The 13,548-nt window shown below is 42.9% G+C and overlaps 1 protein-coding gene across 2 annotated transcripts; it reads left to right on the top strand.

Annotated features, from left to right (window-relative positions):
* The first annotated feature begins 1,547 nt into the window (after window positions 1-1,547).
* On the top strand, window positions 1,548-13,008 carry dnajb5 (DnaJ heat shock protein family (Hsp40) member B5). Of its 2 annotated transcripts, XM_080466989.1 has the most exons (5): window positions 1,548-1,603; window positions 1,893-2,125; window positions 2,837-3,101; window positions 3,885-4,546; window positions 10,837-13,008. In XM_080466989.1, the coding sequence occupies exons 3-5, from the start codon at window positions 2,891-2,893 to the stop codon at window positions 11,068-11,070; spliced, it is 1,107 nt and encodes a 368-aa protein (XP_080323115.1). In that variant the 5' UTR covers window positions 1,548-1,603; window positions 1,893-2,125; window positions 2,837-2,890; the 3' UTR covers window positions 11,071-13,008. The 2 variants fall into 2 exon arrangements, with proteins under 2 accessions (XP_080323115.1, XP_080323116.1); XM_080466990.1 differs by lacking the exon at window positions 1,893-2,125 and having other exon boundaries at window positions 1,563-1,603.
* The last annotated feature ends 540 nt before the right edge of the window (window positions 13,009-13,548 follow it).

Below are 13,548 nucleotides of genomic sequence, written 5' to 3'. Positions count from 1 at the left end.
AGAGTGCTTACCACTACACCAATGTGTCGTCAAGCTGTGATGAGTGATCCCAAGTCCGCTACTCCACCCTCGAGTCCCCCGAAGCGCTAATCCAAATCCAAATGATCAGTATTTCTCTCTGGTGGCCAGTGGCTGTAGAAATGATCCAGTCTGCCCCTGTGATGTCATCGAACTGCACATGGACCATTTTTGGCATTTTCTATTTGACAGTTATATCACAGAAAATACCTTCAACTGTTACTTTCACATTGCTTGGTCTGAAAGCTTTATGAAGCTTTATAACTGGGTGAAAAAATTATCATAGCTCTGGGGAGCATTAATAATTTCATTAGTGGCAAAATGGTGAGCCTGGTGTCAAACTACAAGAACTCAATACTACTTGTCAGCCCGCTGAGCACTGTCCAAAGAGAGTCTCTCCAAGCAAATTCAATCAGGCCAACTGGACTAGGTCACATGTCTTGGAAGACGTCCTGCCACTGATCAGACTAGCCAGCCTAATCGAGTAAAAACCATGAACTGATGAAGCCATTTGGATAAGAGGAGAAACATTTCCCAAGACATGAAGGCAAGCTCAGCTGACCCGATTGAATTTAACTTGGAGATACCTCCTACCTGAGCAAATAAGAATCTGCATACACATGTCAAAAGAGAAGCTTCCTGGATGCTGGCGAGTCAGGAGAAAGTCTGCTTCCAGAGGAGGGGGATCTTAAAGTGGCAGAAGCTTCATCCAGGCAGGGTCAACTGAGGTACTGCTGCTTCATCCAGCTCATGGTTTCAGAGATGGAGGCGGATCCAGCTGAATATTAAGGCTGGGTGCATCCTGGAGGGCATGGCCATCACTGATAAAGCAGAGGGAGACACACAGGTAATTCAGAGCCACCAATTAACCCCAAGCTTGTGTTTGTCAAAGAAAAGACTGCAGGGTGTAGGGTGCCAACTTTCAGATGGTAGACGAACTTCCTAATTACATTAAATAATACATGTATACAAACCTGTCTCCTCCACTGCAAGTCAAAATCACAACAATAATGCAAGAAGTAATTTTATTATCAATTTAGTTTGATTGGAAATGTAATTTATATTTCATGTGCACAGCATTATGACGTCAACAAGATCAGACTAATTACTAATTATTTGAATGAGCCGTTTGAGCTTAAGAACCTTATTTTTTTTACTGTTAATCATGAAACTGTACATCAGTGGAGATCCAGGAGATGTCACTCAGATCTGAATTAATCCAACTTTGAATGTCAAGATTTTAAACGGTGGTTAGTTTGTGATAGTTGAGGGAGGCGTGAGTTTATAGATAGACTGAGGATAGAGTTATAGAAGGTATTTAAAAAAAAAAAAAAAAAAAAAAGGCGAGTGAGGACTCATAACATGAGTCAGAAGTCTCAAAGCAGGCACGACAGAGCCTGGAGATTTTCACAAAAATCATCATGATCCATCCTCTTTCTCTATCTCTCCAAATAAGACTAGACACAGAGAGAGAGAGAGAGAGAGAGAGAGAGAGAGAGAGAGAGAGAGGGGGCTGGATTTGCCTTTCCAAGGCTGCAGTTTTCAGACAGGATCGGACACAGTTCAGCCAGCAGCAGCAGGCTCGGTAAGGAAATATTTTATTTATCAAGAGAAAACTATTTCAGTTGATTATTGATGCAGTTGTTTTCCCTGGATTAGACTCGTGATGGGACAGCAGGCCGGTTGACAACCATTGTGAAGTAATGGCTTCATACATGCAATAAGTTAATTGATAGTCATGCGCTGAAAATAAACTTTTTTTTTCTTGGTTTTTACACTGACAGTGATGGTGGCAGCCTCCTTATAGCTCTCTCTGAATACCAGCGGCGGTGATGTAGATGTGGATGTAGGTTTAGGGCTGGCTCTTTTTCCAGGGAAACGTCAGGCGGAGCTGAGTGTTTGGTCACCGGTTATTTCCGAAGCGGTGATCCTCCTCCCCGCGTCCTGACGCTATAAGGAGCGGCGGCGCGGCGGAGCGGCAGCGTCAAAGCGGCAGAGCGGCAGGGCGGCAGCGGCACGCGCACCGCGGACAGGCAGGGGAGACTAGAAAGGAAAGAGAAGAAAGGATCATGCTCATCTGATTCTACATTCATTGTGGAGCTTTCTGGTAGGATTTTGCTTTGTTCTCCCTCCCTTCAATCCTTTCGTATTATTCTTTTCTGTGAGGGCTGCTGGGTATAATTTATTCCGAATAACCCAGTGATTGGTCAATATATTGTCGCCTTTTTTTGCGGCTCTTTGTTAAATTCAGCAGCAGACACTGTAGTATAACTTTAGCGGTTTTATTTTAGACATAGCCAGGGTTTCTATGTGTTCCAGCCGGGGATTACTGTGTCCTGATCACCGCAGTGTGTGTGTTTGTGTGTGTGTGTGTGAGAGGGGGTTTCTTCTGGCTGTCAGGTTGGATGTCTCTGCCCGGCTGGCTAAACACAGCACAGCAGTGGTGGAGGCTAATCTGCAGCAGCCAGGTCCATTTTTATTTATAAGGCTGTAAAGTCACCATCTTTTTCCATATGAGTGAGTTGGAAATATAATTTCAGTATGTGAGAGTTGCCCACCACCTGCCAGACCAGACTAAAAGATACAAAGCAGATGATGGGGATTCCTCTGCACACTCCATCTGACTCTGCATCAGAACAGCAACCACATTCCCATAGCAACAGATCATCTCAACTATCACTAAGTGCACCTCTCAGTCAAAACCTGGAAAGAGTGCACTTGAGCGTATGCCGCACTTTTGCCAGGTCATATATAATCACTTGCTCTGGGCAGTATTCATCTCTTATTTTATTATGCTCTCACACTTCTGTCTCAATAGTGACTGACCACGGCCTGAGCTGAAGACGGGGGTCCCAGTTGGAAGAGCGTAAAAATGGGAAAGGACTACTACAAGACCTTGGGCATCCCCAGGGGCTCTAACGAGGAAGAGATCAAGAAAGCATACAGGCGTATGGCACTCCGGTTCCACCCGGACAAGAACAAAGATACAAACGCAGAGGAGAAGTTCAAGGAGATCGCAGAGGCCTATGAGGTTCTCAGTGACCCCAAGAAGAGGGTGGTCTACGATCAGCTGGGAGAAGAAGGTGAGGAGGGCGTTGATTCTGTCTGTGTCAGGGAGTGCAAGCAGATGTGGCTTCATAGTTCTGTCAGTGGAGCCTTGTTACAGCGTGTCTGTGATGGATTAAGTTGTTATTGAAATAGCTCAGGAACAGAGTCACCATCTAATATGACAGTGGAGAACCTTGGTGGCTTTCAGTCACTGAAGTAATAATAACACTGTCTCTTCCAGGTTTTTATGTTTATGTGCTGGAATGTGTGTCATTGTCTATTGTTATCTGTGGTGTCAACAACACTTAGCAGCTCCAATACTTCATAGTCTACCTCAGCTCTTCGGGCTGTGTGTGTGTGTGTGTGTGTGTGTGTGTGTGTGTGTGTGTGTGTGTGTGTGTGTGTGTGTGTGTGTGTGTGTGTGTGTGTGTGTGAGAGCTGACAGACAGATGGCTTAAGATTATTACGTGGTTGAAATATGAATAGCGGCGACTGCTGTAGTTTGCATTAGTGGGTGTTTTTTTTTTATGTGTCTCACTTGAAAAGGTGTGCATGTCGGTGTGTGTATTTGTGCGAGTGTGTTGGCTGGAGTGATGCGTTCTTCCACGACCAGCACACTTGGAATATCAGCGATGCTGTGGGATTTTTCCCTCCCACGTGGGCTCCACTCTTATCTCTACTTTTTACCGCATGGTGTTTTTCCTGAACAGGTTCCTGTGTCTGAGTACAAGTTGGCGTATTTGGCATCAGCTGGTGGGTGTTTAAGTGCGTACATGTGTATATGAGGTATCACGTTCCTCTCTCTTTTTCCCTTTCAGGTTTGAAGACAGGAGGCAGCAGCTCTTCAGGTGTTCCAGGCAGCTCAACATACCATTACACTTTCCATGGAGACCCTCATGCCACCTTTGCCTCCTTCTTTGGCGGCTCCAACCCATTTGACATGTTCTTTGGTTCTAACCGCAGCCATAGCCGCTCAAACGGTTTCTCCTTCCACAACGACCACAGTAATGAAGCAGAGCAGGACATAGACATAGATGAGGAAGACCCTTTCACTCATTTTGGGAGACAGTTTGGCTTCCCAGGAGGAATGAACAATGGCTTTCCCGCTGAGGGCCGCAGAAGGAGAGGGGCGCCATCAGAGCGCCTCGGGACCAGCCGGAAGCAGCAGGATCCTCCGGTGGTTCACGAGCTGAAGGTCTCGCTGGAAGAGATCTTCCATGGCTGCACAAAGCGGATGAAAATCACCCGTCGCAGGCTGAACCCGGATGGCCGGAGCATGAGGACGGAGGACAAGATCCTCAACATTATAATCAAGAAGGGCTGGAAGGAGGGGACCAAGATTACTTTCCCAAAGGAAGGGGACGAGACCCCGGAGAACATTCCTGCTGACATAGCCTTTGTACTAAAAGACAAAGGGCACGCCCACTTCAGGAGAGACGGTTCCAATATCATTTTTAACTGCAAGATCAGTCTGAAAGAGGTGAGTCTGAACCTTTCAGTTAAACCTTTCTCCTACTTTTCTACTAATCCTCATCTTCCCGCCGGCTTTAGTTCTGCTGCAGAGTTTGGAAGTTTGAATCTCAGTGGAGCCAAACATCCAAAATCTGTTTCTTTCACAAAGTTGTGAAAGTGTTGGGTGAATATCCAAAATGTTGCAGTGACTTTGCGCCTGTTTCCTGATATTGTTCACTCAGCCTGTGCAGACAGTGGCTGCAGAAGAGTGGTGTGACAGTAATTTAAGGATTGGATTATGTCCTGGGTGGGTGGCCGTATTGAACATATTGAGGATTTGGTCTGTTAGTATGTGTGCTTTGCTGGAGGGTGAGATCAGTGACAGCAGAGTCTCTTCCACTGCGATGAGAGAGGAGAGGCAGGAATTTGGTGTCCTCATGTAACTGGCACATAGCCAGTGCATCCCTCATTGTAATGTACCGCTGTATAAAATCATACACATGAGCAGACACACAAACACACACACAAGCTACACACAGCCATAAACAAGCATGCTCATGTAGACATTTGCAGTTTGAGTTAAAGATGGATTGCAGTGTGACAGTGGTGACAATCCAGCTTGCTATTACTGTGACTGGCAGGTCATTTAATAAGCTGCTCCTACGAGGGCATCGAGTCCAGCACAGCTCTGCTCGCTCGTACATTATTACACAAGCGTTAATGTTTCTAATTGCGCTGCCATTCACTTGCCTGCTCTCCACATGGCCAGTCTAATGGCAGGTGTTCTCAAAGAGTTGGATATATCAGGGGAGTTGCTTGTACTCAACTCCCTGGCCAATTTTAAACAGCTTCCCTCTGAAAGTTACACAACACTCACAAATCACCACAGAAGGCAATGCGCTGGGTGCCTGCACGCAGAGGCTCTCTATGATGAGCGGCTAATGAGAGCACATTAGAGTTTGTTGAGTCACAAGAGGCAGGAGATGGTACTTGATCAAACCTGCATGCCGATTAAGTTTGGTCTGCGGAACTCCCACAGCTAAAAACCCTCTGCATTCACAGCAGCCAGATAAGAGACTTAAGTCTGATGCTGCTAAAGACTAGATGAGGAGAGAAACGAAGATGTGGCTAGGGTTGGGGGTGTCGAGGGAATATTAGGGAAGTGGGTCAGATGATTCAGTATCCAAAGCAAACAGCAGCTCATATTCCACAGCTCCAGTCTGCTCTGCTTTCTTGAAGATGCGATGCTAAATGCTGCAGTGAAAACACAGCTGCATGAAACACTCTCACCAGACAACCTGCCAAACACATTGCACATGCTTTAAATGCATTCTTCAACATTACTGCATAACCAAGAAGATTCTATTTGCATACCAGAACATGAATAGAGGGAGAGAAAGATGCCATTTTTACGCATTTAAAGGTAATTTAAATAATTTCAACTGCTGTATGATTCCCCTGCTAGTTCGTCATTGAATTTTGACTTCTTCCAAATGAGGAGCTTAGTTTGTTGCTGCCATGCTGGTTTGACCACATTGTAAAGGGATTTTCATGAAACTCATCTAGTTCTGAATGCATAGTGAGGCCTTTCATTGCATTAAAAATACTGTTGTATTTTTAATGCAATGAAATACATTTAAAATACAACATCCGTTATTTGATCTATAAAATAACTGATGGACACGGGAATATTTCAGGAGTAAAATGAAGTTTTTTGGATTGGCAGAAAATATGCAATATGCATCAAAATCTAATTAAACAAGTGCATAAGTTTGGGTACCTCAACAGAATAACCCACATCAATACTTACTATATATATATATATATATATATATATATATATATATATATATATATATATATATATATATATATATAGCCTCATTTTGCAAAAATAACAGCCACTAGATGCTTCCAATAACCTCTAATTGACAATTCTTTTGGGACCATTCTTCCCTCAGTTCAGTCACATATGATGGTTTCAGATGATGCACAGCCCGCCTCAAATTATCCTACAAATTTTTAATAATATTCCAGTCTGCAGACTGGGATGGCCAATCAAGAACATTATACTTGTTCCTCAACATGAAGGCCTGAATAGATGGTGAGCAGTGTTTAGGATCGTTGTCTTGTTGAAGTACCCAGCCCTGGTGTAACTTCAACTTTGTGACAGATTCTTTAACATTACTCTCAAAAAGTTGTTGATATTGAGTAGAATCCTCAACTTTACCAAGATCCCCAGTACCGGCATTAGCCACACAGCCCCATGGCATGATGATACCTCCGCCAACCTTTACTGTAGGTTCCAAGTGCTTTTCTTGGAATGCTGTGTGCTTTCACCACCATCCATAACATATCCTGTTATGCCCAAATAACTCCATCTTTGTTTTGTCAGTCTCCTGCATTTTATTCCAAAATGAAGCTGGCTTGTCCAAATGTGCTTTTGCATACTTCAAGCCACTCTGTTTGTGGCATGTGCTTCCCCCATATAGCTATTCCTTGTGCAAAGTGGGCTGAATTGTTGAAGGATGCCCAGTGACACCATCTGCTGTAGGATGACCTTGTCTGTCTTTGGAGGTGATCTGTGGGTTGTTCATACCAAGAACTGTACCCTGTGTCCTTCCATGTGCTCACTATGTTCCTCACAGAGGAAAGTGACTGGTGAAATTTCTGTGATAGCTTTTTGTAACTTCTAGACTGCAATATTAACAATCTTTGTTTTCAGTTGTTTTGAGGCCCTCATGTCACCACTCTTCAGAGGCGAGTCAAAGAGAAGAAACAACTTGAAATTGGCCACCTTAAATACATTTTCTCATGATTAGATGTACCTGTCTATGAAGTTCAGTGCTTAATGAGCTCATCAAACTGATTTCAGGTTCCAATTGATCCGTGTTTGATAGTTACAGATATTCAAATAAAAAAAATAACAAGGGTTCCCAATTTTTTCCACAGCCAGTTTTAACATCCGATTTATTTTCATGCAACTTAATATTGCCACACTAAAAGTCTTTGTCTCGAAAAACACCCCTCAGGTTTTATTAGAAAATTAATGACATACCACTGTAATCTTCTGTGAAGACAAAGTAAATTATGCAGCCTCAGAGGGTGCTCAAACATTTTCATACGACTGTACCGCTGCAGTGTGCCACTGTCGTCTGCGGCAATGCTTTTGTAGCTGAAGTCCAGGCAGCATTCTTTGCAGCAGTAAAACCAACATCCAAAAACACATACAGTATGTGTTAACCGTAACTGTTCCAATGATTGTTTATTTTCAATGATTCAATGATGAATAGCCATTTTTTACAGCTCCGCCTCCTAGCATCAGCCGCATCACAGTTAAAATGTGAAATCTTGCATAGAAAAGCACGACTCCTCTAATGCTATTGTGTTTTAATCCCGTCACTTTGGTTAAAAATAGCATTAGCAGGCGATATTCATGACAAGCTTGATGGCAGGCGTATTATCAGTGTGCTTTTAAAGCAAGCATAAAACTGAGCACTCTTTTTTGATCATATGGTTTCAATAGATGCATTAGAATCTGTACACTTGTATGTAATTTAAGTATCAAGAGTGTTCTCATAAATCTGCCAAAGAAATGTAGGAAAGTATGTTTGTTTCTGTCGGTTTCTATAGTCCTGTTGTCTGAGCTCGGGCTTATGCAATCAGAGGGCCCCCAGATCAGCTGGCGGTGTGTGTCGAGTGCCATGGCAACCTGTCTTTGTGTGTAAGACTTGCGTTTGTCAATGAAGCTGTTCGTAACAAGAGGATGAGCCACCAGTCTCCATCGCAGTCATACAGTCACCCTGTAATGTATGTAGTGGGTAAAAGGACGCTGATGTCATGGCTGGAAAATTCGATCCATCTTTCAAAGCAGCTGCTCTGCTCAAACGAATCTCAGACATCCACAAGGGTATTAAAGATAACGTCTGATAAAAAGAAGGAAAAAAACAACCAAATGAGACAAGAAGATTCCTTAACAGTCTTAATTCAACAGGACTGAGTGATGACCGTACTTATCCTCGAGAACTGAGGGTCTTAGAAGACAAGCATGCACCAGTAATAGCAAAATCGCTATTACACCATTGGAGTTCGGTGGAGCTGAAATTCGCCCTTTTCAGAAGTGAATATGTGTGAGGTACCTGACAAGGCAAAGAAACTTTATTTGTGTAGAATTGTTCAGCGACAAGGCACTTCAATGTGCTTTACATGGCAGACCATGAACAGCAACAATTGCAGAAAAGTGAATTAAAGAAAGGAAAACATTAAAGAATTAAAACAAAATACAAATAAGAACTAAAAATGTAATGCAGTACCAGAGATAAAGATAAAATACAGCACACAATACCTCCACAAGTTACATAGTATCATAGTAATAACCTGTCAGCACTCAAATTCAAACAAGCAAACTTGTGGTCACAAGCTTTCTTCCCTAACCTTTAGGCCACTAATGCTCGAGTTGTCAAGCCGTCCGGAGATACATGCTGGAGCCAAATTCAGCTGACATTGTTAGAAGGAAAAGTACGCTGGTAGTAATAGACACTTCTAGGAATATGGATTCTATGTAACAGAGCGTTGTTAATGAGATGGAAATTCTTAACACAAATTAGCTGGATTTTGTAAATGTAGATTAACAGTCAGTATCAAACTTAATGACTCATTGTCTGGTGGCACATTAGTTCCTGACTGAAGTAACTCAACAACCTCATATATGATTCCCTTCAAAGTTTGCTCATTTATTTACATTTGCTAAGTTCCTGACAAAAGATGAAAGCCTGCTGTGAGATATCAACATCTGACTGGTTCAAAAACTGTAGATACTCAATTTGCAAATGATATTGTGACTCCAGTGATCCTCTGACTGGCATCACACCTATTGACTGTAGTTGATGCCAAACTGTGATGTTAATCATTTAAATATACCTGATCGACATAACCTTTGTCGCTATATAGAATATTATCATTGACATACTTGGATTTGATGTATATTTTTCAAGCATTTTTTTCATCCATGGATAGTTCTGTGAGTCCACGTTTCCCCATCTAACTTACAATCACAACCAAATCCCTTCAACATTCAGCAAATAATAGCTCTACCACAGTGGTGACCTTCTGTCTTCACACCTTTATGATATTGCTTCACAAGCTCTGTTATGTGTGAGGATACAGTTGGTAACAGTTGCCTTGAAATTCATTATGTAAGAAAAGTTCTTTGTACTCGCGCCTGTTCATTCACAGAGTTGTGGTTTTAAATAGTTCTTTCTACTCGGCGCTAATCTGGTGAATGATGCTAACTGGAAAGCCTGTGAAGTTGTGATAACCGCAGGCCTCTGTGTTTAGTTTAGCGCTTTCCACACGGCGACTGGATTCATTGGACTATTTGATAAGGAGGAGAAGCTTAGTGTGTGTGTGTGTTTGTGTACTTGTTTTTATTGTCTCTTTGGGACCTGTTCTACTTTAGCCACTAGTCCTGTCAGTACCTGGAAACTTTTAAGGACCACACTCAGTCAAAACATTATTTTCTTTTGTCTTGATTATTAGAAATTGTCAAGTGAGGTTAGGTTAAGGACGTGGCGGTTTCAATGAATGGCTGTCAATGTAATGTCCTTGCATTGATGGCTTTGCAAAGGTCTGTGTGTGTGTGTGTGTGTGTGTGTGTGTGTGTGTGTGTGTGTGTGTGTGTGTGTGTGTGTGTGTGTGTGTGTGTGTGTGTGTGTGTGTGTGTGTGTGTGTGTGTGTGTGTGTGTGTGTGTGTGTGTGAGAGAGGGGGGGGGGGGGGGGGGGGGGCAGTCTGACAAGCGCTCCAACTATTTACGAGCTCAGCCAATTCCTGCCTCACTTCATTAGCCCCAGCCATGAGGCTGTTACTAAAATTAGCCCCCTGAGCAATGTGTAGACCCTCCGACACACACACACACACACACACACGCACACGCACACGCACACGCACACGCACACGCACACACACACACACACACACACACACACACACACACACACACACACACACACACACACTTGAAGAGAGGAAAGCATGTTCTCTGCCAAGTGATGATTTCCTACTGTCGTTCCAAAAGAAAAAAAAAAAAAAAATCACGTTTCCCAATGATTTAACAAACAGACACAATCTTCTTTTGCCCTCAAACATAACTTCACAATGAACACCCAGTGAAAACAGGCCAGTTTGTCTTGTGGTGATGTACTGGGGGAAGATAAACTGTTTTTACTTCATGGAAACATGAAGTCACAGAGATATTCAGGGCTCTGACATTTTGTTCCTACTAACGATGTTAACCCTCTCACTTCTCCTCTCTTCTCCAGGCGTTGTGTGGCTGCACAGTCAGTATTCCCACGCTGGAGAACCGCATCATCTCGCTCCCCTGTCACGACATCATCAAGCCAGGAACAGTGAAGCGAGTCAGAGGGGAAGGCCTGCCTTTCCCCAAGAACCCGTTACAGCGGGGGGACCTCATAGTGGAGTTCTCAGTCCGTTTCCCTGACAGGATCCCCCCTCAGTCCAGAGAGATTATCAGACAACACCTGCCACAGTCGTAGGACGACACAACCGTGTTAACCCTCCACCTCCACCTCCACACACTTCAGTGTTACCCAGAAGAAAAAAAAACTGCCATAATTCTTCTTCATCCCTCCCGCATTGATATTATAGTTGGCTTTCTTTTGTTCTGTGTTTGATGAAGCAGCGTTAAACCGACGCAGCAGTTTTTAGAGATTTTCCCAGTGGGAGGGTGAAGTAAGAATGCTCACATGAATGGCAGTATCCGCACATAATTTATTCTTTTTTTTTTGTCTTGTGGCTCAAGTACACACACACACACACACACACACACACACACACACACACACACACACACACACACACACACACACACACACACACACACACACACACAGAGGAGCAGTGCTGAGAATGAACAGCACAGCCGTGGCTTTTACCGGACCTTCTTTTCTTAACTGTTTTTTACAGATTTATCAGTGGTTTTATATGCTGTCAAGTCGACTCTCTGATCCTCGTCTTTTTGTGATAAGATGAAGCGTGAGATGTTTTTTTTAAAAGAAACATTTGTTTCCAATATTTTCTTTTCCAAAGAGGAGTCTTTATTTTCAACTTGAGTGTACCAGCAGCTTCAGCGTGTTCAGTGCAATACCTGGTTTTAAGTAGAACTTTCCCCTGCCTCATACTGACTTTTTCTCATGTTTTCAGTCTAATAAGGTATCGTGCTGAAAGTCTGTCGGCCCTTTAGTATGATCTTTGTCCCCTGAATTAAGTTGATGTGTGCAAAGCCATGATGCACATAAAAACCTGCGTTACACCAACTAATAGTAGTACTTTGCCGCTGCGTAGAAAAATCTGGGAATGACAATCACATACTGTAACAGCAGTGTAAGCTTGGCTATTACAATCTGCGAATAATATGGGTGCTTTCCCTTCTGAGCTGTGCGACTACTGTGCACTAAACAGCCTGACTCGTCGTCTGAGGGACAATCAGGTGCCTTAGCCCAGTTTCATACCACATATGTGAACACACGCACACAGGTCACACTGTAATATTAACAAACAGCCATGTCGAGTGCACAACAGATGACGCCCTATGCTGTGTTAGACGTTACCATCGGAAGCTGGTAATTTCAGAAAAACAGTATGTAAGCAATGTAAAGTCAATATTGTACTGTAAATGAGCATTTTTATGGGACGATTTGATACAAGACTGAGGGTTTCGTGCCAATGCATCTCTGTAAAGTGCCATACAAGTCCAGGCTGGATATCCCAGAGGAATGTAAGCATGAAGTGAAAGAGATGTCCTCTGAGAAACCCAACTTTGTTGTGAATATTCCGCTTTTCTCTTGTGGCATTTGAAGGCCATGTCTCGGTGCTACTGTGAGCAGTGCCAAAAATAGACCATGTTGGTGTCTACTTTTTGGTTTCATGGATCTTCAGTTTGTGATTTGATAACAGCTTCTGTCTTCTGTAACATCTGTACATTGAACTTTACACATGTACCGCGAGTAGAAACCCCTGTTCAGAAAACAGGTTTTGTAATAATGCAGCGGCTGTTCTTTGTCTCAGCTGCAGGGGGAGCCAAAAGCTCTCGCCAGCTCTTCCTACTGTGGTTTACGGCAAAGATAAAAGATGTGTGTGAGTATGAGACGTGCGTCGTGCAGACAGCTCTGGTAGGTCATATACATACAACTGTTGTGTTTATGAGGAGATGTTTGAATGGATCGTGGCTGATAAATGCACTTTTATGTTGTTAAAGATACTGAGGAATCTGTGAGATGATGAGAGACTTGAATGACGTTTTCTGAGTGTTTGATCGTCCGGCCTCTCAGAGCCTCAGAGGATGCTGGACTGCGACTGTAAGCAGAACTTACATATGCTGCTGCTGTTGTTGAGTTACTGTCACTGCTTATGTGCACTTGACTATATTTATGAACTTTTTGAAATGGAAACAAATAAACCAAATGTGTGCAGTTAACAGATCGTGTCACTCCAGTTTGTTCTAATCTAGAGGAATCATCCTTGACATTTAACATCTCTCTCTCTCTCTCTCACACACACACACACACACACACACACACACACACACACACACACACACACACACACACACACACACACACACACACACACACACACGTATCACTACTATTTTTCAAGAAAAGAAAGCTTTCTCAGTAGTTTATCCATTAATTAATGATTATGTGTTCGTGCAGAAGTAAACAGGTGAAGCAGGAAAATGTGTTCGCATATGATCAGGACCCACATTATATTTATTTACATACATCAATACCCACAACACAGTTAATGAAAATATGTTCCCCTTGAAAACATGTCATCAAATCAAACACAAAATCAGTGCCAAGCTTTTAGTAATGTTTTCATATACATAAGAACCGATGTGTAACCACAAAAACATGAGCTCAAGTTTACATTGACGTGCTGTTTGGTTGAGTTCTGTGGAGTTTGGACATTTTGCATCAGCGTGAACAACAGATAAACAAAAAAACAGACTT

This window comes from Lipophrys pholis, assembly GCF_963383615.2.
Source record: "Lipophrys pholis genome assembly, chromosome: 7".
Classification (NCBI taxonomy): Eukaryota; Metazoa; Chordata; class Actinopteri; order Blenniiformes; family Blenniidae; genus Lipophrys; species Lipophrys pholis.
This window is presented reverse-complemented; position numbering and strand designations above follow the sequence as displayed.

Excerpts from the sequence above, each read along its gene's own strand:
- dnajb5 (XM_080466989.1), top strand. The coding sequence starts at position 2,891 with ATGGGAAAGGACTACTACAAGACCTTGGGCATCCCCAGGGGCTCTAAC. Across the intron at positions 3,102-3,884 it reads CGATCAGCTGGGAGAAGAAG|GTTTGAAGACAGGAGGCAGC; the intron begins GTGAGGAGGGCG and ends TTTCCCTTTCAG. Across the intron at positions 4,547-10,836 it reads GCAAGATCAGTCTGAAAGAG|GCGTTGTGTGGCTGCACAGT; the intron begins GTGAGTCTGAAC and ends TCTCTTCTCCAG.